The 23,180-nt window shown below is 68.5% G+C and overlaps 4 protein-coding genes across 6 annotated transcripts; 2 read left to right on the forward strand and 2 right to left on the reverse strand.

Annotated features, from left to right (window-relative positions):
* Positions 1 to 466: 466 nt before the first annotated feature.
* On the reverse strand, positions 467 to 1,945 carry LOC142595085 (folate receptor alpha-like). Its single transcript, XM_075722397.1, is given in 7 exon segments — positions 467 to 509; positions 511 to 760; positions 1,099 to 1,150; positions 1,152 to 1,228; positions 1,337 to 1,412; positions 1,414 to 1,533; positions 1,799 to 1,945. Coding segments are annotated over 7 exon segments (765 nt in total).
* A 2,175-nt stretch (positions 1,946 to 4,120) lies between these two features.
* Positions 4,121 to 6,699, forward strand: ANAPC15 (anaphase promoting complex subunit 15). Of its 3 annotated transcripts, none has more exons than XM_075719185.1 (4): positions 4,121 to 4,240; positions 6,032 to 6,091; positions 6,145 to 6,318; positions 6,560 to 6,699. In XM_075719185.1, exons 1-4 carry the CDS (start codon positions 4,121 to 4,123, stop codon positions 6,605 to 6,607), a joined length of 402 nt encoding a protein of 133 aa, XP_075575300.1. In that variant the 3' UTR covers positions 6,608 to 6,699. The 3 variants fall into 3 exon arrangements, with proteins under 3 accessions (XP_075575300.1, XP_075575313.1, XP_075575305.1); XM_075719198.1 differs by having other exon boundaries at positions 6,181 to 6,318; positions 6,548 to 6,699; XM_075719190.1 differs by having other exon boundaries at positions 6,181 to 6,318.
* A 489-nt stretch (positions 6,700 to 7,188) lies between these two features.
* Positions 7,189 to 9,267, reverse strand: TOMT (transmembrane O-methyltransferase). Its single transcript, XM_075727750.1, has 3 exons — positions 9,006 to 9,267; positions 7,766 to 7,962; positions 7,189 to 7,503 (listed from the first exon to the last, which is right to left on the reverse strand). The coding sequence occupies exons 1-3, from the start codon at positions 9,265 to 9,267 to the stop codon at positions 7,189 to 7,191; spliced, it is 774 nt and encodes a 257-aa protein (XP_075583865.1).
* Positions 9,268 to 17,409: 8,142 nt separating this feature from the next.
* LAMTOR1 (late endosomal/lysosomal adaptor, MAPK and MTOR activator 1) lies at positions 17,410 to 22,845 on the forward strand. Its single transcript, XM_075722960.1, has 5 exons — positions 17,410 to 17,467; positions 19,495 to 19,640; positions 20,598 to 20,675; positions 21,252 to 21,378; positions 22,514 to 22,845. Exons 1-5 carry the CDS (start codon positions 17,426 to 17,428, stop codon positions 22,604 to 22,606), a joined length of 486 nt encoding a protein of 161 aa, XP_075579075.1. The 5' UTR covers positions 17,410 to 17,425; the 3' UTR covers positions 22,607 to 22,845.
* Positions 22,846 to 23,180: the final 335 nt, after the last annotated feature.

Here is a 23,180-nt window from a genome sequence, read left to right on the forward strand (position 1 = left end):
GGGGCACCGGGGGATGGGGACCACCATGGGGGGGGGGGACATCGGGGGTCGGGATAAACGGGAGAGGGTGGGGGCACCCGGGGGGGGGGGAGCAGAGCCCCCCACGCCCCCCAAGTCGAGACGTGGGGACCCCCCGACAGCCGCGTCCCAGGCAGAGGTGGCACTGGGGGTCCCCGGGGACATCTCCCCCCCCCCCCCCATTCCCCATCATTCCCCCCCCACGCACCCCAGCACCCCGAGAGCTGGGACGGCTTCGGGGGGGGGGTCCCACTTCACACACCCCCCCCCCCAAATAACCAGCACCCCCTTTTAGCCCCCATCCCGCCGCAGCACCCCGACAGCGAGCGGCGCAGGAGCAAACGCTTTTATTTTTGGGGGGGCCGGCGCGGCGTGGGGACATGGGGGGGGGGGGGCCGTGCGCCCCGCTGCCCACCCGCTGCCCGCTCCTGCCTGCAGCCGCCGGCGCTCAGAGCAGGCCCGGGAGGGTGGGGGGCAGCAGGGCCAGCAGGAGGGGGGAGCAGGGGGCCGGGGGGCACGGCGAGGGTCCCGGCGGCCCCGCCGCGGGCGTAGTAGCGCGCCACGGCGACGTTGGGGTTCCCCTGCGCCGGATCGAACCACATCTGGATGCAGCGGCCGCTGCCGCGCCGGTGCCGGGTGTAGCGGTAGGAGTGGGACCAGATCTGCTCGCAGAGCTCGGCCGGCGTGGGGAAGACGAACTTGAACTTCTGGCACATGGCGCCCCGGGGACACTGGTTGGAGCCTGGGGGGGGGGTTTTGGGGTGATGGGGGGGGGTTGGATGCGGGGTGCTGCACCCCGGCGCGTGTTGGGGGGGGTATTGGGGTCCTGCTGCATCCCGCTGCCCGCGTCAGCGCGGCGTTTGACCTTGGGGACCCCCCGCCCCGCTCCTTGGGGACCCCCGCCCCGCTGCCAGCACCCCCCCGCCAACGACACCCACCCCGCCACGGGACCCCTCGCGCGCCCGAGGTGGGGGGGGATGCAGCCTGGCAGCGGCGCGATTGGGGGGCAGGGTGCGGAGAGGGGGGCTCAGGTGTGTGTGGGGGGGGTCCCCACGCCCCCCCCCCGCCACCACCACTGACCTGAGGTCCAGTTCCAGCCCTTGTGCCAGTTGACCTTGCAGGTGGCGGCGTCTCTGGCAATCCTCCCACCACTGCTCGCAGTCCTCCAGGCACAGCGGCACGTGCAGGATCCGCTCTTTCCGCCAGGCTGCTGTCCGCCTGCCAGCGGCACCCACCCCGCTTCAACCCCCGCGGGGACCCCCCCTCGCCCACCTCCCCCCGGAACGCCGGGGGTGCCGGGGAAGGGGAGGGGGTCTGCGCCCCACCTGGTTAATCCAGGGCCCCAAATTGGGCGAGCACTCGTAGAGGCACGTGTCCTGGATGAAATGCCGCTTTGCACTTCTCCGGCATGACCCCGCAGTGGTCCCAGTTGAATTTGTAGAGGTACGACTGGTCCTGGTGAGCCTCCACGCTGGTGTTGGCGGTGCAGCAGGCGTTCTCCTTCCAGAGGGAACACTGCGCCGCCGCAACGGGGGGCTCAGCCCCACGGCACGGCCGCCACCCGCCGCCGCTCGCCGGCACGGGGCATGCGTTGGTGGTTGGCGGTTGGGGAGAGGAGGAGGGGGGCAGGTGATGCCGCCGCGCCGGGGAAAGCACCGGCGGCGGGCGACGGAGACCGCGTCGGGGTTGAGGAACCCCCCGCCGCCGCGGTTGTGCCGGGCTTGGGCCCGGTGCTCCCACGGTGGGCGCGGGGAGGGGAAGGGGTGGGCGAGGACCCTACCTGCCCGTAGAGCAGCCCCTCGGGGCCCGGTTGCGTTTTGTGGTGCTTGGCGTCCATGCAGATGTTGAGCACTGATTCCCTCGCCGCCGCCGCCGCGGCAGCCGGCCACGCCAGGAGCGCCAAGAGCAGCACCCGCACCATCGCCATCGGCCTGCCGGCGCTTGACCGGGCGTCGGGACGGTGGCACCGAAGCTCCGTGGCGGGAGCAGCGGTGCCACCGGGGACGCGGTGCCGATGGGGACAAAGTCCCCCCCACGTGGCACGCGGGGAGCCGGCGGCGGCGCCGTCACCGCCGCGGGGGTTTCGGGGTTCTTACCTGGGGGTGGTGGCGAGGAGCGGGTGCGGCGGGGCGAGCGCGGCTCGTCTCAAAGGTCACGGCAGACCCAAAGAGCTCGGCGGCCGGCGGCGGGGGGCACGGCGGCTCGGGCAGCACCCGCCGGGCACGGGGCGGGATGGGGTGCTGCGCCCCGGGGGCCCCCGCTCTCACTGGATTTGGCTGCCCCCCCCCACCCCGCCCCCCCCAAATCACACGTGGAGCCAGGGTCCCTCCTCCCCCGGCGCCGGGTTGGGGCCAACGCCGGCCAAAATCCACTCGTGGCTGCTTTCCCTCCCCCGCCCCGGGGGGGGGGGGGGTGGCCCCGTGCCCAGATGGCCAGGGGCAGGAGCTGCCCCACCCCCACCCCCACCCCCCCCGTGGGTGCCGGGGGAGCGGGGGGGGGCAGCCCGGTGGGTAAGAGGTGAATTGGGGGGGGGGCAGGTACCCCCGGGGGGGTTCACAGATACCCTGGGGGGGGGCAGATACCCCATGGGGGGTCGCAGATACCCCCGGGGGGGTCACGGATGCCCGGGGGGGTGCAGATACCCCTCGGGGGTCATAGATACTCCCGGGGGGGTCACAGATACCCCCCGGGGGGGCAGATACCCCCATGGGGGTTGCAGATCCCCCCCCCATGGGTCACAGATACCCCGGGGGGGGTCACAGATGCTCGTGGGGGGGCAGATACCCCGGGGGGGGCAGATACACCATGGGGGACCACAGATCCCCCCCCCATGGGTCACAGATACCCCCGGGGGGGGGTCACAGATGCCCCGGGGGGGGCAGGTGACCCCCATGGTCACAGATACCCGGGGGGGGTCACAGATACCCGGGGGGAGCAGGTACCCCCGGGGGGGGTCACAGATACCCGGGGGGGGGGGTCATAGATACCCGGGGGGGGGTCACAGATACCCGGGGGGGGGTCATAGATACCCGGGGGGGGGTCACAGATACCCGGGGGGAGCAGGTACCCCCGGGGGGGGTCACAGATGCCCCGGGGGGGGGCAGGTACCCCCCATCATCATAGATGCCTCGGGGGGGTCACAGATGCCCCGGGGGGGGGCAGGTGCCCCCCATGGTCACAGATGCCCCCGGGGGGGTCATAGATGCCCCGGGGGGGGTCACAGATGCCCCGGGGGGGGGCAGGTGCCCCCCATGGTCACAGATGCCCCCCGGGGGGGGTCACAGATGCCCCGGGGGGGGTCACAGATGCCCCGGGGGGGGGCAGGTGCCCCCCATGGTCACAGATGCCCCCGGGGGGGTCACAGATGCCCCGGGGGGGGTCACAGATGCCCCCGGGGGGGGGCAGGTGCCCCCCATGGTCACAGATGCCCCCGGGGGAGTCACAGATGCCCCGGGGGGGGTCACAGATGCCCCCGGGGGGGGGCAGGTGCCCCCCATGGTCACAGATGCCCCCGGGGGGGTCATAGATGCCCCGGGGGGGGTCACAGATGCCCCGGGGGGGGGCAGGTGCCCCCCATGGTCACAGATGCCCCGGGGGGGGTCACAGATGCCCCCGGGGGGGGGCAGGTGCCCCCCATGGTCACAGATGCCCCCGGGGGAGTCACAGATGCCCCGGGGGGGGTCACAGATGCCCCGGGGGGGGGCAGGTGCCCCCCATGGTCACAGATGCCCCCGGGGGGGTCATAGATGCCCCGGGGGGGGTCACAGATGCCCCCGGGGGGGTCACAGATGCCCCGGGGGGGCCGGCCCCGGGGTGGGACGCGCGGGGGGGGGAGGCGCGGGGGGCAGCCCCCCCCGCTGTCAATCAGCCGTGGCCCCACTGCCCTGGCCCCGCCCCTTTCCCCGCCCTTGTGGGCGCGGCCTCGCCGGCCGCGCGCGAGATGGGGGTGGGGTGGGCGTCTCCTTTCCGCGCATGCTCCGCCCGGAGGGGGCGGGGCGGCCCCTGCCAACTGCTTCCGGCGGGCGGGGTTGTACTTCCGGGTGGGTGGGCGGCCGGCGGCGGCCCTGGCCCCCCTCGTCCCGCTGCCGCTGCCCGCCCCGCCATGTCCACGCTGTTCCCCTCGCTGCTGCCGCGCGTCACCGAGCCGCTCTGGTTCAACCTCGACCGGCCCTGCGTGGACGAGACCGAGCTGCAGCAGCAGGAGCAGCAGCACCAGGCCTGGGTGGGCCCCGGGGGGCGGGGGTTGGGCCGGGGCCGGGCCCGGCAGCAGCACCCGTGCCGTGCTGCGGGCCCGGGCTGCGCGGGGGTTGCTCCGCAGCCGGCTGAGTATGAGCCAGCACCGTGCCCAGGTGGCCAAGAAGGCCAGCAGCATCCTGGCTTGTGTCAGGAATAGTGTGGCCAGCAGGAGCAGGGCAGGGATCGTCCCCCTGTACTCGGCACTGGTGAGGCCGCACCTGGAATGCTGTGTCCAGTTTTGGGCCCCTCACTCCAGGAAGGACATTGGGGTGCTGGAGCGTGTCCAGAGAAGGGCAACGGAGCTGGGGAAGGGTCTGGAGCACAGGGCTGATGGGGAGCGGCTGAGGGAGCTGGGGGTGTTCAGCCTGGAGAAGAGGAGGCTGAGGGGAGACCTGATCGCTCTGCAGCTCCTGACAGGAGGGGGCAGGGAGGGGGTGTTGGTCTCTTCTCCCAAGGAACTGCAATAAGACGAGAGGAAATGGGCTCAAGTTGCACTAGGGGAGGTTTAGATTGGATATTGGGAGAAATTTCTTCAGGGAAAGGGTAGTCAAGCGTTGGACCAGGCTGCCCAGAGAGGTGGGGGAGTCCCCATCCCTGGAGGGGTTCAAAAAACGGGCAGAGGTGGCACTTTGGGACATGGTTTAGTGGGCATGGGGGTGTTGGGTTGATGGTTGGGCTGATGGTCTTAGAGATCCTTTCCAACCTTACTGATTCCTAGTTTTTACTTTCATTAAGAAATAATGCAGCCCCCAAGGCAGGAAAGATGAAACGATGACTTTTCCCTGAACTGGTTTAGTGGTGGCCTTGGCAGTGTTGGGTTACTGGTTGGACTGGATGATCTTAAAGCTCTTTTCCAACCTCAATGATTCTGTGATTCTATTCTAGCACCAGGGCCAGGCCAGGTCCCAGCCCCGCTGCGCAGCAGCTGCAGTTCCCGGGGTGCAGGGCCGCTCCCCCCACGCGTTTCTGCCGTTTCTGTCGGATTTCGCAGGGCCCCTCAGCCGCTGCTGCCGCCTGGGCTCTCGTTGCCGCTGTCCGTGTGCCACAGTGGCTGCGGGCGGCTGTGCCCTCCCTGCCCGGAGCTCTCTGTTATCTGCAGCGGTTGATTAAAGAGCTGGTGCCAAGCCGAGGCACCCTGGTTAATTAATTAACCTCTTCCCGAGGAAGGCGGGTGGCGATTTCTCATCCTGGGAGCGCGCAAGCACGGTTTGGTGCCGCGGCCCTACACCTGAGTGTGGTGGTGGTGGGGCAACATCTGTTTGATTAAAATGTAAAAAAAGGAATCTCTGTGGTTAAGTTATGGTAATTAAATAAAATAATTTCGAGCAATAATTAAAAGCCCAGCACCTGGGGGAAGCTTGGAGTCCCTTTGGATGGGAGGTGCCAGAGTGTTTTAATTGGGCTTTAATCACCTGCGGCATTTGGGCTTGTCTAGCTTCAGATTTGGGTTGGGTTGGGTTTTTTTTCCTTTTTTAGAAGAAAAACCTTGTGTCTGAGCTGCGCTCGTGCTCCGCAGATCCCTGGGACCGCCCTGCCTCGCTCCGGGGCGCGCAGGCAGCTGCCCGCCGCCCCTCTCACTTTCCCCGCGCTTGCCGGGGCATGCCACGGGACTTTTCCAGCAGCTGCCAGCCGCGAACGGCCGCGCTTCGGAAGCGGCGCGAGCGCTCGAGGGGCCGGCAGCTGGGCGGGAAGGGCCGGTTTGCCGGCGGGGAGCCGTGCCGGCGCGTTGCGGAGCTGTCGGGGTGCTCACCCGCTTTCTCCCCCTTCCCTTCCCCAGCTCCAGAGCATAGCGGAGAAGGACAACAACCTGGTGCCCATCGGAAAGCCGGCGTCTGAGGTGGGTGCGGTGTCGCGGGCCGGGCAGGGGTCCCCCAGCTTTTTGGGGGTCAGGGGGCCAGCGCGGCGCTGGAGCTGTCGTGTCCGCAGCATTACGATGAGGAGGAGGAGGAGGACGATGAGGACGACGAAGACAGCGAAGAGGACTCGGAGGACGACGAGGACATGCAGGATATGGACGAGATGAACGATTATAATGAGTCTCCCGATGACGGGGAGATTAACGAGGTAACGAGCGGGGCTGGGGGTGCTGGCCCGTGTCCCTGCCTCACCGGGACCCCAAAGTGGGGGGGTGTGCGGCGCCCAGGAGCCCCAGGGTGATCCCTGGGGGTTGTCTCCTCCCCTCCACCCCCTCTGCTGCGTCCCTCCCCGGGTCTCCCTGCTTTTGGGAGGAGAGGGAAGGGCCGGCAGCTGTGAATGGCCTGGCCCCTGCTCGGGGTGGGGGTCTCAAACCTTTCCCCCTTCCCAGGTGGACATGGAGGGGGCAGAGCAGGATCAGGACCAGTGGATGATCTGATTCCGCCCTGGCCACCCCAAATTGCAGCCAGGGACAGGAGGAGGCTGGGGGAGAGCCCTTGCCCACTGCCGCCCTGGGGTGCATGTCGGTGAAGACCCCCGCCCTGCCGTGTGGGGCAGGGGGGCTCGGGGCGTGGCCACCCGGGGTGGGGCCGAAGGGCTGCTGCAGTTTGCCGGGGTGTGTGTGGCTCTGCCTGGCACGGTGGGGATGCGGTGTCTTTTCTAATAAACTCATTTTTTAAGAAAACGGCCCCCAGATCCGGTATCTGAGGCGCACCGGGGCGGGCTCTGGGAGCCGCAGGGGTCCGTGCTTACCAGAGAGAGCCGGGCTCTCCGCCGCACTTCCCCGGCATCTCCCGCAGATCTTCCTGCACGGCTGCGGGGGGAAGCGGCTCGGGCGGGTGCCGTACAGGGAGCAAGGCCCCCCCCTCTTCCTACCTGCCGTGCTGCTTCCGCTGCCATGCCCCACCACAGACCACAGCAGCCACCGCGTTTCCTCCAGAGCCCGTTTATGGCTGCGCACGGTTAGCCGGCAGCAACCGCCATCACCACAAGGCACAAGCTCGCCGTCCGGCTCAGCAGTTAACCGGTGTAACGGAGCTCGGCGATGCCATCGGGGATGGCGCGGAAGTACTCCAGGCTGGCGCGGTGCACCTTGCAGCGGTATTTGCCGCAGGTTTTGGCGTACTGCAGGAAGTGGGGCGCGCCGGGGAAGAGGACGTTGTCGGCCAGGACGGTGGCCCCCTCGGCCAGCAGCTGGTGGCTCTCCAGCAGCCGCAGGTCCCGCAGGTAGCATCGCTTCCGGTGATCCATGAAGATGAAGTCGGCTTTCGGCAAGCCGTGCTTCTCCCGCAGCCGGGGGATCACCTCCTCCGAGGGGCCCACGATCAGCTCCACCTGTGCCGGGCTCCGCTCAGCGCCCGGTACCGGGGTGTCAAACCGCCGCCCGCGTGCCAAACCACCACCCCCGGCCCCTCCGCGGGATGTTTGGCCATGACGGATCCATGTGGGGAAGGATCTGGTGTTTCCCTTCCCAGTTATCCCGCCCTGCAGTGGCTGTGCGGTGGGAGCGGGGTGCAAGGTGCCGGCGTACCCCCCCTCCCCTCCCCGGCAACGCGGCGAAGAGCCGCGCGTTCCCCATCCCGGGCACGGTGCTCACCGTCTGCTCGTCGAAGCCGGCCAGGCGGATCACCTTCTCGGCCACGGCGGCATGGCGGGGATCCACTGCCACCGTGTAGAGACGGGCGCCCGGCGGCAGCCCCTGCGCCAGCAGCACCGTGCCGTAGCCGCAGTAGGTGCCCAGCTCCAGCACCCGCAGCGGCGCCCGCTCGTACAGCAGCCGCTCCACGATCCTCCCTGCCGTGGCGCGTGGCCCTCAGCACCCTGGGGTGCCCAGGGGACTGCGCGCTTCCCCCTCCTGCTCCCAATTCCCTGGGCAGGATCGGGTCCTTGGGGCTGCCGGCACCAGGGGGGCTGTGCCGGCTGGTTCCTTGGCGCCGCAATGAGCAGGGGATGCGGCGCGGCATGGCAGGGGCATGGCCATGCCAAAGCTCCCCGTGTCCCCGAGCAGCCCTTCCCGGGGCACCCGTCCCCTGTCCCCAGCCGCGCTGGCGTGCCAAGCCCTGACAACGTGCCGTGACTGTGCCGGCAGTGCCACGGCTGTGCCGATAATGCTGTGGGCTCTATCGGTGATGCCACAGCCATGCCAACAGCACCATCCATGGTCGTGCCAATGATGCCATGAGCTATATCAACAGTGCCGCAGCTCTGCCAATGATGCTACGGCCGTGCCAACAGTGCCACAGCCATACCAATGATGCCACGGCCGTGCCAACAGTGCCACAGCCATACCAATGGTGCCATGGTCATGCCAACGATGCCATGGTCATGCCAACAGTGCCACAGCCATACCAATGGTGTCATGGTCATGCCAACGATGCCATGGTCATGCCAACAGTGCCACAGCCATACCAATGGTGCCACGGCCATGACAACAGTGCCATGGTCGTGCCAATAATGCCATGCGCTATATCAACAGTGCCACAGCCATGCCAGTGGTGCCATGGCCATGCCAACAGTGCCATGGCCATGCCAACAGTGCCATGGCTGTGATGATGGTGCCATGGCTGTGCCAGTGGTGCCACGGCCATGATGATGGTGCCACGGCCGTGCCAATGGTGCCATGGCTGTGCCAGTGGTGCTGCAGCCACGCTAATGGTGTCATGGCCACGCCAACTATGCCACGGCTGTGTCAACGATGCCACGGCCACACCAACAGTGCCATGGCTGCGCTGGCGATGCCACGGCCATACCACTGGTGCCATGGCCGTGCTTATGGTGCCACGGCCATGCCCGGTGCCGGGGCCCCCGTGGTGCAAGCGGGCGAGGGTCACGCTCACCTTTGACGGGCCCCACGCTGCTGAGGTGCTCGCAGCGGTAGCACCACTGGTCGAACGTCTGCAGGACGTGGCGGGGGTCCCCGGGGATGGCGTGGGCCAGCAGGTACTGGAAGGCGCGCTGCTCCCGCGGGACGCCGGTGAGCCGGTCCCGCAGCCAGCCCACCAGCACCGCCCGGTACAGCAGCACCAGGTAGTGCCGGTAGCGGATCAGCAGGGTGACGAGGAAGGGGAGGAAGGCCAGGGCGATCGCCGGTGACACCATTGTGGCAGGGGGTGGAGAGGCTTTGGAAAGAATCATGGAATCGTTGAGGTTGGCAAAGAGCTTTAAGATCACCCAGTCCAACCAGTAACCCAACACTACCAAGGCCACCGCTGAACCGGTTAAGGGAAGAGTCATAATTCCATGTTTCCTGCCTTGGTGGCTGGATTATTTTTTGACAGTAAAAACTGGGAATCACTAAGGTAGGAAAGGACCTCTAAGATCATCAGCCCAACCATCAACCCAACACCACCATGCCCACTAAACCATGTCCCAAAGTGCCACCTCTGCCCGTTTTTTGAACCCCTCCAGGGATGGGGACTCCCCCACCTCTCTGGGCAGCCTGGTCCAACGCTTGGCCACTCTTTCCATGAAGAAATTTCTCCCAATATCCAATCTAAACCTCCCCTGGCGCAGCTTGAGCCCATTTCCTCTTGTCCTATCGCTGTTCCTTGGGAGAAGAGCCCAACACCCCCTCCCTGCCCCCTCCTGTCAGGAGCTGCAGAGCGATGAGGTCTCCCCTCAGCCTCCTCTTCTCCAGGCTGAACACCCCCAGCTCCCTCAGCCGCTCCCCACCAGCCCTGTGCTCCAGACCCTTCCCCAGCTCCGCTGCCCTTCTCTGGACACGCTCCAGCACCCCGATGTCCTTCCTGGAGTGAGGGGCCCAAAACTGGACACAGCATTCCAGGTGCGGCCTCCCCAGTGCCGAGTACAGGGGGACGATCCCTGCCCTGCTCCTGCTGGCCACACTATTCCGGACAGGGTCCCCCCGGCGGGTGCTGGGGTGGGGGTCCCTCCCAGCTGCCACTGGTGCCATGAGCTGCCCGTGCTCTGCACCCCGGGAAGTGCCTCTCCCCGGGCTCCGGTGCTGCCGGCACGGTGCGCCCAGCCCCGGGGCTGCAGGGCTGTGGCCGGATCCAGCCCGGGGCACCCCGGGGTGCGCTGGGGACCCCTGCACCCCGGGTGCCGAGGGGACCCATCTGCAGGGCCGGTGTCCTGGGGGGGTCGGGCTGGGGGGGCACTGCCTGGCAGAGCCCCTCGCACCCCCCTTGTCCCCGCTTTGCTGACCCGGCGCCCCACAGCCCGCACCCCACACCACACCCCATAACCTGCACCCCACACCCTGGGCTTTTGGGGGGGTCCCCAGCTGCAGCGAGGGGTCAGGGCCGTGGGGGTGGCACCTACCTGTCCCCAGGCAGCAGGCAGGCCTGGGTGGCCCCGAGAGCGGTGCCAAGCCCCGCTGCCCGCTCAATTATTGATGGTGTCACCTCAGCCGCCGCCGGCACCGGCTCCGGTTACCGGGCTGAGTGGGGCTGGGGACGGGGACGGGGCTCGGGGGTGGCCCTGGGGCTGGGGGGGCGGTCCTGGGGCTGGGGGCTCAGTACTGGGGCTGGGTGCTGGGTTTGGGTGGGTGGGTGCAGGGTTTGGGTGCTGGATTGTGGGTTTGGTGGGGTGGGTGCAGAGTTTGGGGGCTGGGTGGTGGGTTTGGGGGGTGGGTGCTGGGTTTGGGGGGATGGCTGCAGAGTTTGGGTGCTGGGTGCTGGGTTTGGGGGCATGGGTGCAGAGTTTGGGTGCTGGGTGGTGGGTTTGAGGTGTGGGTGCAGAGTTTGGGGTCTGGGTGCAGAGTTCGGGTGCTGGGTGCTGGTTTTGGAGGGGTGGGTGCTGGGTTTGGGGAGGTGGGTGCAGAGTTTAGGGGCTGGGTGCTGGTTTTGGGTGCTGGGTGCTGGGTCTGGGGTGGTGGGTGCAGAGTTTGGGGGCTGGTGGCTCAATACTGGGGCTGGGTGCTGGGTTTGGGTGGGTGGGTGCAGGGTTTGGGTGCTGGATTGTGGGTTTGGTGGGGTGGGTGCAGAGTTTGGGGGCTGGGTGGTGGGTTTGGGGGGTGGGTGCTGGGTTTGGGGGGATGGCTGCAGAGTTTGGGTGCTGGGTGCTGGGTTTGGGGGCATGGGTGCAGAGTTTGGGTGCTGGGTGGTGGGTTTGAGGTGTGGGTGCAGAGTTTGGGGTCTGGGTGCAGAGTTTGGGTGCTGGGTGCTGGTTTTGGAGGGGTGGGTGCTGGGTTTGGGGAGGTGGGTGCAGAGTTTAGGGGCTGGGTGCTGGTTTTGGGTGCTGGGTGCTGGGTCTGGGGTGGTGGGTGCAGAGTTTGGGGGCTGGTGGCTCAATACTGGGGCTGGGTGCTGGGTTTGGGTGGGTGGGTGCAGGGTTTAGGGGCTGGGTGCGGGGTTTGGGTGCTGGGTGCTGGGTTTGGGGGGGTGGGTGCAGAGTTTGGGGGCTGGGTGCTGGGTTTGGGGGGATGGGTGCAGAGTTTGGGTGCTGGGTGGTGGGTTTGAGGTGTGGGTGCAGAGTTTGGGTGCTGGGTGCTGGGTTTGGTGGGGTGGGTGCAGGGTTTGGGTGCTGGGTGCTATGTCTGGGGTGGTGGGTGAAGATTTTGGGGGCTGGGCGCTCAATACTGGGGCTGGGTGCTGGGTTTGGTGGGGTGGGTGCAGGGTTTGGGGTCTGGGTGCAGAGTTTGGGTGCTGGGTGCTGGGTTTGGGGGGATGGGTGCAGAGTTTGGGTGCTGGGTGCTGGTTTTGGAGGGGTGGGTGCTGGGTTTGGGGAGGTGGGTGCAGAGTTTAGGGGCTAGGTGCTGGGTTTGGGTGCTGGGTGCTGGGTTTGGGGGGGTGGGTGCAGAGTTTGGGGCGTGGGTGCTGGGTTTGGGGGCTGGGTGCTGGGTTTGGTGGGGTGGGTGCAGAGTTTGGGTGCTGGGTTTGGTGGGGAGGGTGCAGGGTTTGGGGGGATGGGTGCAGAGTTTGGGTGCTGGGTGGTGGGTTTGAGGTGTGGGTGCAGAGTTTGGGTGCTGGGTGCTGGGTTTGGTGGGGTAGGTGCAGGGTTTGGGTGCTGGGTGCTATGTCTCGGGTGGTGGGTGAAGATTTTGGGGGCTGGGCGCTCAATACTGGGGCTGGGTGCTGGGTTTGGGGGGGTGGGTGCAGGGTTTGGGTGCTGGATGGTGGGTTTGGGGGGGTGGGTGCAGAGTTTGGGGGCTGGATGGTGGGTTTGGGGGGGTGGGTGCAGCGTTTGGGGGCTGGGGGCTGGGTTTGGGGGCTGGGGGCTGGATTGGGGGGTGGGTGCTGGGTTTGGGGGGATGGCTGCAAAGTTTGGGTGCTGGGTGGTGGGTTTGAGGTGTGGGTGCAGAGTTTGGGGTCTGGGTGCAGAGTTCGGGTGCTGGGTGCTGGTTTTGGAGGGGTGGGTGCTGGGTTTGGGGAGGTGGGTGCAGAGTTTAGGGGCTGGGTGCTGGTTTTGGGTGCTGGGTGCTGGGTCTGGGGTGGTGGGTGCAGAGTTTGGGGGCTGGTGGCTCAATACTGGGGCTGGGTGCTGGGTTTGGGTGGGTGGGTGCAGGGTTTGGGTGCTGGATTGTGGGTTTGGTGGGGTGGGTGCAGAGTTTGGGGGCTGGGTGGTGGGTTTGGGGGGTGGGTGCTGGGTTTGGGGGGATGGCTGCAGAGTTTGGGTGCTGGGTGCTGGGTTTGGGGGCATGGGTGCAGAGTTTGGGTGCTGGGTGGTGGGTTTGAGGTGTGGGTGCAGAGTTTGGGGTCTGGGTGCAGAGTTTGGGTGCTGGGTGCTGGTTTTGGAGGGGTGGGTGCTGGGTTTGAGGAGGTGGGTGCAGAGTTTAGGGGCTGGGTGCTGGTTTTGGGTGCTGGGTGCTGGGTCTGGGGTGGTGGGTGAAGAGTTTGGGGGCTGGGGGCTCAATACTGGGGCTGGGTGCTGGGTTTGGTGGGGAGGGTGCAGGGTTTGGGTGCTGGATGGTGGGGTTGGGGGGGTGGGTGCAGAGTTTGGGTGCTGGGTGCTGGGTTTGGGGGGATGGGTGCAGCGTTTGGGGGCTACGTGCTGGGTTTGGGGGGTGGGTGCAGAGTTTGGGGTGTGGGTGCAGAGTTCAGGTGCTGGGTGCTGGTTTTGGAGGGGTGGGTGCTGGGTTTGGGGAGGTGGGTGCAGAGTTTAGGGGCTGGGTGCGGGGTTTGGGTGCTGGGTTTGGTGGGGTGGGTGCAGAGTTTGGGGGATGGGTTTGGGGGGGTGGGTGCTGGGTTTGGGGGCTGGGTGCTGGGTTTGGGGGGGTGGGTGCAGAGTTTGGGGGCTGGGGGCTGGGTTTGGGGGGATGGGTGCAGAGTTTGGGTGCTGGGTGCTGGGTTTGGTGGGGTGGGTGCAGAGTTTGGGTGCTGGGTGCTGGGTTTGGTGGGGTAGGTGCAGGGTTTGGGTGCTGGGTCTGGGGTGGTGGGTGAAGATTTTGGGGGCTGGGCGCTCAATACTGGGGCTGGGTGCTGGGTTTGGGGGGGTGGGTGCAGGGTTTGGGTGCTGGATGGTGGGTTTGGGGGGATGGGTGCAGAGTTTGGGTGCTGGGTGGTGGGTTTGAGGTGTGGGTGCAGAGTTTGGGTGCTGGGTGCTGGTTTTGGAGGGGTGGGTGCTGGGTTTGGGGAGGTGGGTGCAGAGTTTAGGGGCTGGGTGCTGGTTTTGGGTGCTGGATGCTGGGTCTGGGGTGGTGGGTGCAGAGTTTGGGGGCTGGTGGCTCAATACTGGGGCTGGGTGCTGGGTTTGGGTGGGTGGGTGCAGGGTTTGGGTGCTGGATTGTGGGTTTGGTGGGGAGGGTGCAGAGTTTGGGGGCTGGGTGGTGGGTTTGGGGGGTGGGTGCTGGGTTTGGGGGGATGGCTGCAGAGTTTGGGTGCTGGGTGCTGGGTTTGGGGGCATGGGTGCAGAGTTTGGGTGCTGGGTGCTGGGTTTGGGGGCATGGGTGCAGAGTTTGGGTGCTGGGTGGTGGGTTTGAGGTGTGGGTGCAGAGTTTGGGGTCTGGGTGCAGAGTTTGGGTGCTGGGTGCTGGTTTTGGAGGGGTGGGTGCTGGGTTTGAGGAGGTGGGTGCAGAGTTTAGGGGCTGGGTGCTGGTTTTGGGTGCTGGGTGCTGTGTCTGGGGTGGTGGGTGAAGATTTTGGGGGCTGGTGGCTCAATACTGGGGCTGGGTGCTGGGTTTGGTGGGGTGGGTGCAGGGTTTGGGTGCTGGATGGTGGGGTTGGGGGGGTGGGTGCAGAGTTTGGGTGCTGGGTGCAGAGTTTGGGGTGTGGGTGCAGAGTTCAGGTGCTGGGTGCTGGTTTTGGAGGGGTGGGTGCTGGGTTTGGGGAGGTGGGTGCAGAGTTTAGGGGCTGGGTGCAGGGTTTGGGTGCTGGGTGCTGGGTTTGGTGGGGTGGGTGAAGAGTTTGGGGTGTGGGTGCTGGGTTTGGGTGCTGGGTGCTGGGTTTGGGGGGGTGGGTGCAGAGTTTGGGGGCTGGGGGCTGGGTTTGGGGTCTGGGTGCAGAGTTTGGGTGCTGGGTGCTGGTTTTGGAGGGGTGGGTGCTGGGTTTGGGGAGGTGGGTGCAGAGTTTAGGGGCTAGGTGCTGGGTTTGGGTGCTGGGTGCTGGGTTTGGTGGGGTGGGTGCAGAGTTTGGGGTCTGGGCGCTCAATACTGGGGCTGGGTGCTGGGTTTGGTGGGGTGGGTGCAGGGTTTGGGTGCTGGATGGTGGGTTTGGGGGGGGTGGGTGCAGCGTTTGGGGGCTGGGTGCAGAGTTTGGGTGCTGGGTGCTGGGTTTGGGGGGCTGGCTGCAGAGTTTGGGGTCTGGGTGCAGAGTTTGGGTGCTGGGTGCTGGTTTTGGAGGGGTGGGTGCTGGGTTTGGGGAGGTGGGTGCAGAGTTTAGGGGCTAGGTGCTGGGTTTGGGTGCTGGGTGCTGGGTTTGGGGGGGTGGGTGCAGAGTTTGGGACGTGGGTGCTGGGTTTGGGTGCTGGATTGTGGGTTTGGTGGGGTGGGTGCAGAGTTTGGGTGCTGGGTTTGGTGGGGAGGGTGCAGGGTTTGGGGGCTGGGTGGTGGGTTTGGGGGGATGGGTGCAGAGTTTGGGTGCTGGGTGCTGGGTGTGAGGTGTGGGTGCAGAGTTTGGGTGCTGGGTGCTGGGTTTGGTGGGGTGGGTGCAGGGTTTGGGTGCTGGGTCTGGGGTGGTGGGTGAAGATTTTGGGGGCTGGGCGCTCAATACTGGGGCTGGGTGCTGGGTTTGGTGGGGTGGGTGCAGGGTTTGGGTGCTGGATGGTGGGTTTGGGGGGGGGTGGGTGCAGAGTTTGGGGGCTGGATGGTGGGTTTGGGGGGGGTGGGTGCAGCGTTTGGGGGCTGGGGGCTGGGTTTGGGGGCTGGGGGGCTGGATTGGGGGGTGGGTGCTGGGTTTGGGGGCAGGGGTTCCCCACAGACCCCCCCCCGGAGTGGCCTCCCCAGCACGGCGGGGCCTCTGCCGCTCTCCCTCCCGCGCAGCCGGAGCACGGGACGACGTCCTGCCGGGCTGAGCACCGACGCAGTCACCGCAGCGACGGGCCCAGGGGACCCAGGACTTGGGGGGCTCAGGGGACTTGGGGGGCTCAGGGCACCCCTGAGGTGCCCCACCCCACTGGGCTGCCAGCCCCCCTGCACTGGGTGCCCCGTGGGTCCCACCGTGCGGCTGGGCCACCCCGTTCCCGTCCCCCGTGGCCACCCCACCCGTGCCCGGCTCGGCTGGAGCAGCGGGGGCCCAGGGTGGGGCCTGCGCTGGCACTGGGGGCACTGGGAGTGCCCAGAGCGCTGGGAGCATGGGGGCACTGGGTGCACTGGGAGCACCGCGGGCACAGGGGTGCTGGGTACACTGGGGGCACTGGGGGCAGTTTGGGCATGGGGGCACTGGTGGCGGTGGGAGCACTGGGGCAGTGGGAGCACTGGGATCACTGGGAGCACTGCAGGCACTGGGAGCACTGGGGGCACTAGGATCGCTGGGAGCACTGTGGGCACTGGGGGCGCTGGGTGCACTGGGGGCAGCGAGGCCACTGGGGGCAGTGGGAGCACTGGTGGCACTGGGGGCAGTTCAGGCATGGGGGCGCTGGGAGCACTGGGAGTACTGGGGGCGCTGGGACCACTGGTGGCACTGGGAGCACTGAGGGCACTGCGGGCGCTGGGATCATTGGGAGCCCTGGGGCACTGGGTGCACTGTGGGCGCTGGGAGCACTGGGGGCACTGGGACCACTGGGCGCTCGGAGCACTGGGGGCACTGGGATCACTGGGGACACTGGGATCACTGGGGGTGGTGGTGGCGCTGGGGGCACTGGGACCACTGGGAGCCCTGGGGCACTGGGTGCACTGTGGGCGCTGGGAGCACTGGGGGCACTGGGACCACTGGGGGCACTGGGGCACTGCAGGCGCTGGGATCACTGGGAGCCCTGGGGCACTGGGTGCACTGTGGGCGCTTGGAGCACTGGGGGCACTGGGATCACTGGGGACACTGGGATCACTGGGGGTGGTGGTGGCGCTGGGGGCACTGGGACCACTGGGAGCCCTGGGGCACTGGGTGCACTGTGGGCGCTGGGAGCACTGGGGACACTGGGATCACTGGGGGCAGTGGTGGCGCTGGTGGCACTGGGACCACTGGGAGCCCTGGGGCACTGGGTGCACTGCGGGCACTGGGTGCACTGCGGGCACTGGGAGCACTGGGATCACTGGGGGCACCGCGGGTACTGCGGGCGCTGGGATCGCTGGGAGCCCTGGGGCACTGGGTGCACTGCGGGCACTGGGTGCACTGCGGGCACTGGGAGCACTGGGTGCACTGGGGGCACTGGGATCGCTGGGGGCGGTGGTGGCGCTGGGGGCGGTGCCCGGGGCGGGATCACGCGCGCCCCCCCGCCCCCCCCGCGCGGTGACGCGGCCTCGGTCTCGCGGCGGCCCCGCCCCTCCCCGCGCAGCCGCGCGTGCCGCCGGTGCGGTCACGAGGCCGCCGGCACGCGCCTCGCCCCCGCCCCCGCGTGACACCGCCCGCCGGCGCGCGCGCCCCCGGCGGAGGGCGAGGCGCAGGGGCGGGGCCGGGCGCGCGCTCCCCTCTCCCCCCCTCCCTCCCGCCCCTCCCACACGCCTGCGCGCTGATTGGCCGCCATCCACGTGACGGCGGCGCCACAGGCGGGGCGGGGCGGCGGCGCGGCCCTGCCCACCTCCCCCTCTCCCATTGGCTGCCGCCGCTCACGTGACGCGACGGCGGGTCACGGGGCTTGGCGGGCGGGTGGGCGGGGCAGGTAGGCAGGCCGGAGGCTCCGCCCCCTCCGCCCTCACGTGACCGGGGCGGCGCGGCCCCTACCGGACCCCGTAGCGGCGCCGCGCCCGGCCCTGCCCCGCCGCGCCATGGGCTGCTGCTACAGCAGCGAGGCCGAGGCCTCCGACCAGGTGGGCCCGGGGCGGCCGGGGGAAGGCCCGGGAGGGGCGGGGGGGCGGCCCGGCCCTGCAGGAGGCGGCCCCGCCGCGGGGGGGGGGGGGAGGCGGCCTGGCCGCTCCGGGTGAGGCCTTGCTGCCGGAGGGCCCCCCCCCCCCCCCCCCGGCCCGGTGTCTCCCCCCGCCCGCGGCCCGGTGTCCCCCCTACCCCCCGCGGCACCGGGCTTCGCGGATCCCGGGCCCTTCCCCGGCTTCGGGATCGCCGGTTGCGCCGTGACGGCCGCGGGGGCCCGGCCACGGGGCCCTGCTCCCCCCCACCCCCCCGCTGTATCTGGGGGTCCGGCCCCGCTGCCTGGGCCCCGCTGGCTGCACCCCACCGCTCCCGGCCCGGCCGCTGCTGCTGCCGTGCCGGTTGACGTCTCGCCCTGCGGTGCGGGGAACGGGGACACCGGGGACCCCGGCACGCAGCCCCCACGCTGCGAGGGGGGGGGACACGGGCTGCCTGTCCTGCCTCCCCGGCCCCGCGGAGCCCCGGGCAGCCATCCCCAAAGAAACCCGACCGTGCCTTGGGGAGCAATGGGGCCGTTTCCCCGGTGCTACCGGACCCGCTGCGGCCTCTCTCCCTGCCTCCGACGCCGTCTCATCCTTTCCGCTTCGCAGAATCCCTGAGGAAGCTGCCACGGCGCCTGCCCGGGCCAATTCGGGGTGGCTGATTTCTTCCCGTGCTGGTGGCCGCTTGCCCCCGCCGGGGTAGCGCCAGCCTCCCCGCCGGCGTTCCCTTCTCCGGAACCTTCCCCTCTCCGGCGGCGCAGCCCCGGTGCCGGCTCCTCTCCTAGAACAGCTTCAGCGAGCCGCTGCTGCCCGCGAGCTGCTTAACGTCGCTTTTTCCTTGCGTTTCTGCCGCATGCAAAGAGGAGGAGGGGGCTCAGCGGATCGCGCAAGACGAGCTTCCCCCCGCCACCACTGCCCCTGCAGACCCCATCCCGGGTGCAGGTGTAAACCCAGGGCCCGGAGCAGTTGCGGCCGTCGCGGTGCTGGCGGGAGCAGTGCCAGGTTTTCCTTCCCGAGACGGAGCAACTGTCCCCGCTGCCGCCTCTTGCTGAGCGGCTCAGGGGGGCCGGTGCAAAATCGGGGCTGTTACCTGTCCCGTGGAAACATAATTCCCGGCTCCGGTGTGGGCCAGGGAGCTCGGCCGCGACGGCTCGTCCCCGGGGGAGCCCAGCCTGCCGCCGAGCTGCCGTGGTGCGGCGGGGAAGGAGAGGGGCCTGGGCTGGGGTGGGGATCGCGGCGGCGTTTCCCAGCGGGAGGAAGGGGAGAGGGAGCTGCTGGCCGGGCTGGAGCCGAAGACGTCGCTGCCTGGGCGTGCGGAGGAGCGACCGCGTCCCGGCTCGCCCCAGCTCACAGGCTGCGCATCCCGCTCTCCTGGGTGCGTGTGCCCATCGGCTCCCCGCCGGGTTCTTCTCCCAGCCCCTGCTCTGCCAAGCCGGGGGATTGAGGCCTGAGCCACGGCTGGGGGGCTCGGCACCCCCGGCGCTGCGGCGGGGGACGTGCCCTGCGGCTCCGCTCCTGCCAAAAGCCTCCTCCGGGCACCCCCTGCCCCGCTGGTGGGGTTCGCCTGGCCCGGGCGAGCCCCGTGCGGGCACAAAAAGCTGGCAGGGGTATCTCCGGCCCCTGGGCACGCAGTGTGTGCCGTGTAGGCAGGTTTGGGATGCGCCGGGCACGTCTTCATTAGCCGCGAGGTTTCGGGTGGGTCGGCGCTGGCGCGTCGAGCAGGTGACAGGGATGCCCACGGCGTTTCGGCTGCGCTTGCTCCCTTCCTGGCAGCGGGGTCTTCGGCTGGGGGAAAAAGCGAAGGAACTGGGGAGGAGGAGCCCGGCCGTTGCTTCGGCGGAGTCGGGGCTGTGCTGGGATCGCGCCGGGAAGCACGAGGAGCCGTCCTGGCAGCGCTTGGCAGGCGCGGGGCGAGACTCGCCCCGTCCCGTGGAGCGAAGGCTGCTGGCGCGGGGGAACCCGGGGCTGATTCTCCTCTCCCTTTTCCCCAGGAAGAAGAGACAAAGCGGCTGCTGGAGCCGGCGGCCAGCCCTCCCAACAAGGTGCTGAACGGAGCCGAGCAGAGCTACCACAACCTCCCGTCGGCGCGCACCGACGAGCAGGCCATGCTGTCCTCCATCCTCGCCAAAACGGCCATGTAAGCCTCGCGCCGTAACCCCCTCGGCGCTGCGGGGAGCGGCCGTAGGCGGCGAGGGGAAGCAGGGGGCTGCGGGCCGTGCCTGCGGTGGGGGTGGGCTGCCTGCGGCCGGCCCCCTCCCTCTGATTTGAGCCCCACGGGGGTGCAGAGGCGAGACCCCGGGGGTGAGGTGACCCCTGGGCTGGGAGCAGGGGCTGCCGCAGCGAGGGGAGCCCAGCCCTACACTGGGGCGAGTCTCTGGGGATGCGGAGAGGGGAATTGGGGGGCATGGGCGCTGCGTCCCCTTCCGGGGAGGGCAGTTTGGGGTGAGGGCTGTGCCCAGCCTGGCTTGGGGGGGCCTTTGGGGTGCTTGTGGGGCCCTGCCGCCCCCCTGCCTGGCACGGAGGGGCCGGTGGCAGCCAGTCCGTGTCCCACGCATGGCGGCACAGCAGCCCTGAGCAGCGCTCTGCTTGCAGGGGGAGGCGGGGGGCACCGGGGCAGGGCTGTGGCACGGACCGCGGCGAGTGCCCAGATCCTCTCTGAGCCCAAGGCCCCGTACCGGGGCTCTCGGGATGTCTACCAAGCGTTTAATCCTCGCGGCGTGACACAGCGTCCTTCCCCGAGCGGCTGTGTGCTGCGGTCCCCGGGGCACGGGCCTGCCTGCGCTGCAGGAGGCCACGAACCGAAGCCCCCCAGCCCCTGTACCCCCGTCCGTGCCTGCCCCGGGCCGGTTGCAGTCCTCAGCATTTCCCTCCCGGAAAGCAGCCCTTCCAGCCTGGCACGCTCCTGCCCAGCCGGCCGCGTCCACGCTGCGAGTTTGGCCTCGTAATGGCCCCGCGCTGTTCATTTTGTGATGCTGGAGGCTGCCGAAATCCTGCCCGCCCTCGTCGGAGGGTGCTGGGTCTTCCCGAGATGCGGAACGGGGCTTGGGGGGAGCGAGGAACCCGCAGCGGGACCCGCTGTCTTGTGTCTCCGCAGCAACATCATTGACGTGTCGGCAGCGGATTCCCAAGGCATGGAGCAGCACGAGTACATGGACAGAGCCAGGCAGTACAGGTGGGACTCGCCCCGCTCCCTGGGGATGCTGGCAGCCCCCCAAAACCGCATCCCCGGGCAGGGCCTGGTGGTTTTGAAATCGGGAGAGTAACCCTGCGCGGAGCGGGGCTCTCCGCGTCCGAAGAGGTTCTGCTCGGCCCCGCTCCTCCCCTCCGGCTCTCCCGGCACTGCTGGGCGAGCCCTGGGGCAGCGCCAGCGGCAGAGCCCTCGTCCCGGCTACGGGCTCGGCTGTGGGCTCGGCTACGGGCTCGGCGAGGGCGGGGCGCGCACAAAGGGCCCCTGTGTTTGCCGCTGGCGCGCGGGGTAGACGGCGGCTTGGCTGGATGCGATCGCTCCGGCGTGAAAAGGCGCCTGTGTTGGAGAGCTGGAAGCTCCCTCGTCTTCCTGCCGCCGGGAGCGAAGGTGGGGGTGGATGCCGGCGGCGGTGCAAATGCGGCTCTCCCCGGCTTCCCCTCGGTGGTGCCGGCGCCCTGGAGGTGCGGCACCCGTCTTTTGCCGAGCCGGGGGTCTCCCTGCGTCGGGGCGGGCCGGCGTGCTCCTCCCCGCCGCTGACCCTCGCCGCTCTCCCCTCGGCAGCACGCGCCTGGCCATGCTGAGCAACAACCTGACGCACTGGAAGAAGCTGCCGCTGCTGCCGTCTCTGACCAACCAACCGCACCAAGTGCTCGCCAGCGACCCCGTCCCCTTCGCAGACCTGCAGCAGGTGAGGAAGGGGCTCCACGCTCCGCGGAGATGCCGGGGTTGAAGCATCCTCGGCCCGGAGGAGCGGCGGTGCCGTCCCCGTTCTCCGGGAGCCCTGGCAATTGCGGCAGCGATCGCTCCGGCTTGTCTGCGGCAGCCCGGCCGTGCCGGAGGGGCCCCGGGGACGTCCCGGCGGCCGCTCTCGCTGTCTTGAGCTCGGCGCAGCCTCGCCGGAGGAGCGCGGGCACCGTGGGCTCGAGCGCGGCTCGTGCCGGGGCTCCGGTGAGCGTGGAGGCGGGAGTCACGGCGCCGGCAGGCGATGTTGGGGCCGACGCAGAAACATCCCGAGTTTCAGGCAGCCCCGTAACGAGTCGTCAGCGCTGAAGGCGAAGCCCGATTGCGGGTTTCTAAGTGCAGGCGGCACAGGCAGCGCCTCTGTCGTCCTTCCAGTCCCTTCGGAGGGGCGACGGCGGCAGCAGGGCGTTCTGCAGCGCAGGCGGCATCGCTCCCGCGGAGCCCTGCTGCCGCTTTTGAGGAAGGAGCTGCCGGGGAAACGCTCTCCGTTGCGGGCGGGAGCTGCCGCCTTGCCCGTTAAACGCACTGAAAAAGGCCCCGGTTTGCTCCGGGCTGCTTTGCAGGGGGGTCTCCCCATTCTGCACCGGAGAGCGCTGGTTCCCAGCCTGCCTGCCGGTCCTGGCAGCCGCGGGATGGCTGGTGCAGCCCGGCACAAAGCCCCTGCTGCGGCGTCTCCGGCTCGCGGCGCTTCCTCCCCGGCCGCGGGGTCCGAATAGCGAAGCGGATTTCGGTACCGAAGTGTGTGGGGAGAGGAGACTGACCCTGGGCTGCCAGAAACCCCTTCCCAAACAGAGACGGGCAGGGATCCGGGCACGGCCCGGCAAGCGGAACGGCTCTGCCCAGCCCACCGCATCCCTCTGCCCCACCGGCGCGGCGGGCGGGCTTTTGCCAGCCGGTTTTACGCTTTTGAAGGTTTTTTTTTTTTCTTTTTTCAGTGGGAAATGGGGTTTGCCTGCGGGAAGGCTGGGGTGGGTGGGATGTGCCGGGGCCGCCGGCCTCACTGCTCCCTGCGGTGTTTTCTTTGGGATACCGGCGTTTGCCGGAGCCGCCGCTGACGCTGGCCACTGTGCTTGCGCCCGCAGGTGTCCCGGATAGCTGCCTACGCCTTCAGCGCGCTCTCACAGATCCGTGTCGACGCCAAAGAAGAACTGGTTGTACAGTTTGGCATCCCCTGAGCCCGCCTCGCAGCACCGCAGCTTCACCGGTTTTGAGTTGTTTTTTGGGTTTATTATTTCTTTCCCCCTCTCCCCTTTCTTTTTTTTTTTTTTTTTTTTTTTTTTTTTGGTCTTTAATTCCCCTCCCTCCGCACGGTGCCGTGACAGAACTTGTACAGACACCCGGTTTCCTACTCTCGGCCGAGACGCTGGCGCGTCGACCCTGCCGCGGTGCCCGCCGGCGCTGCTCGGAGCCTTTCTCCCCTTTGTGGGTGGGCGCGCCTGGGGAGGGGGCTGCGTTTTACCCCAACGCCGCCTTACACGGGGGTGACTGCAAAGGGAACGCCGGCGCGGGGAGGCCCCAGCGTGGGTCGGCACCACTGTGCCGGGTCAGGGCAGGCGGTGCCGGAGCGGGGCTGCCGCGGATGTGACGCTCTGCGCGGGACTTGGTGGCTTCTAACACCCTCCCTGCTCATTTTTACATGTTCGGAGCTTTATTTTGGGGGGTTGGTTTGTTTTTTTTTTTTTTAATTATTATTTTTGGCCACAGTAGATAAAACCATGTTCATCCCGCGCCCGTCTCCTCTGTTCTGCG

This window comes from Pelecanus crispus, chromosome 1, assembly GCF_030463565.1.
Source record: "Pelecanus crispus isolate bPelCri1 chromosome 1, bPelCri1.pri, whole genome shotgun sequence".
Taxonomy (NCBI): Eukaryota; Metazoa; Chordata; class Aves; order Pelecaniformes; family Pelecanidae; genus Pelecanus; species Pelecanus crispus.

Coding starts and splice junctions, on each gene's coding strand:
- ANAPC15 (XM_075719185.1), top strand. CDS start 4,121: ATGTCCACGCTGTTCCCCTCGCTGCTGCCGCGCGTCACCGAGCCGCTC. Junction 4,241..6,031: donor AGCAGCAGCACCAGGCCTGG/GTGGGCCCCGGG, acceptor TCCCTTCCCCAG/CTCCAGAGCATAGCGGAGAA. Junction 6,092..6,144: donor TCGGAAAGCCGGCGTCTGAG/GTGGGTGCGGTG, acceptor TTTGGGGGTCAG/GGGGCCAGCGCGGCGCTGGA.
- TOMT (XM_075727750.1), bottom strand. CDS start 9,267: ATGGTGTCACCGGCGATCGCCCTGGCCTTCCTCCCCTTCCTCGTCACC. Junction 7,963..9,005: donor CAGCGTGGGGCCCGTCAAAG/GTGAGCGTGACC, acceptor GCGCCACGGCAG/GGAGGATCGTGGAGCGGCTG. Junction 7,504..7,765: donor CCGGCTTCGACGAGCAGACG/GTGAGCACCGTG, acceptor AGCCCGGCACAG/GTGGAGCTGATCGTGGGCCC.
- LAMTOR1 (XM_075722960.1), top strand. CDS start 17,426: ATGGGCTGCTGCTACAGCAGCGAGGCCGAGGCCTCCGACCAG. Junction 19,641..20,597: donor ATCCTCGCCAAAACGGCCAT/GTAAGCCTCGCG, acceptor GTGTCTCCGCAG/CAACATCATTGACGTGTCGG. Junction 20,676..21,251: donor GACAGAGCCAGGCAGTACAG/GTGGGACTCGCC, acceptor TCCCCTCGGCAG/CACGCGCCTGGCCATGCTGA.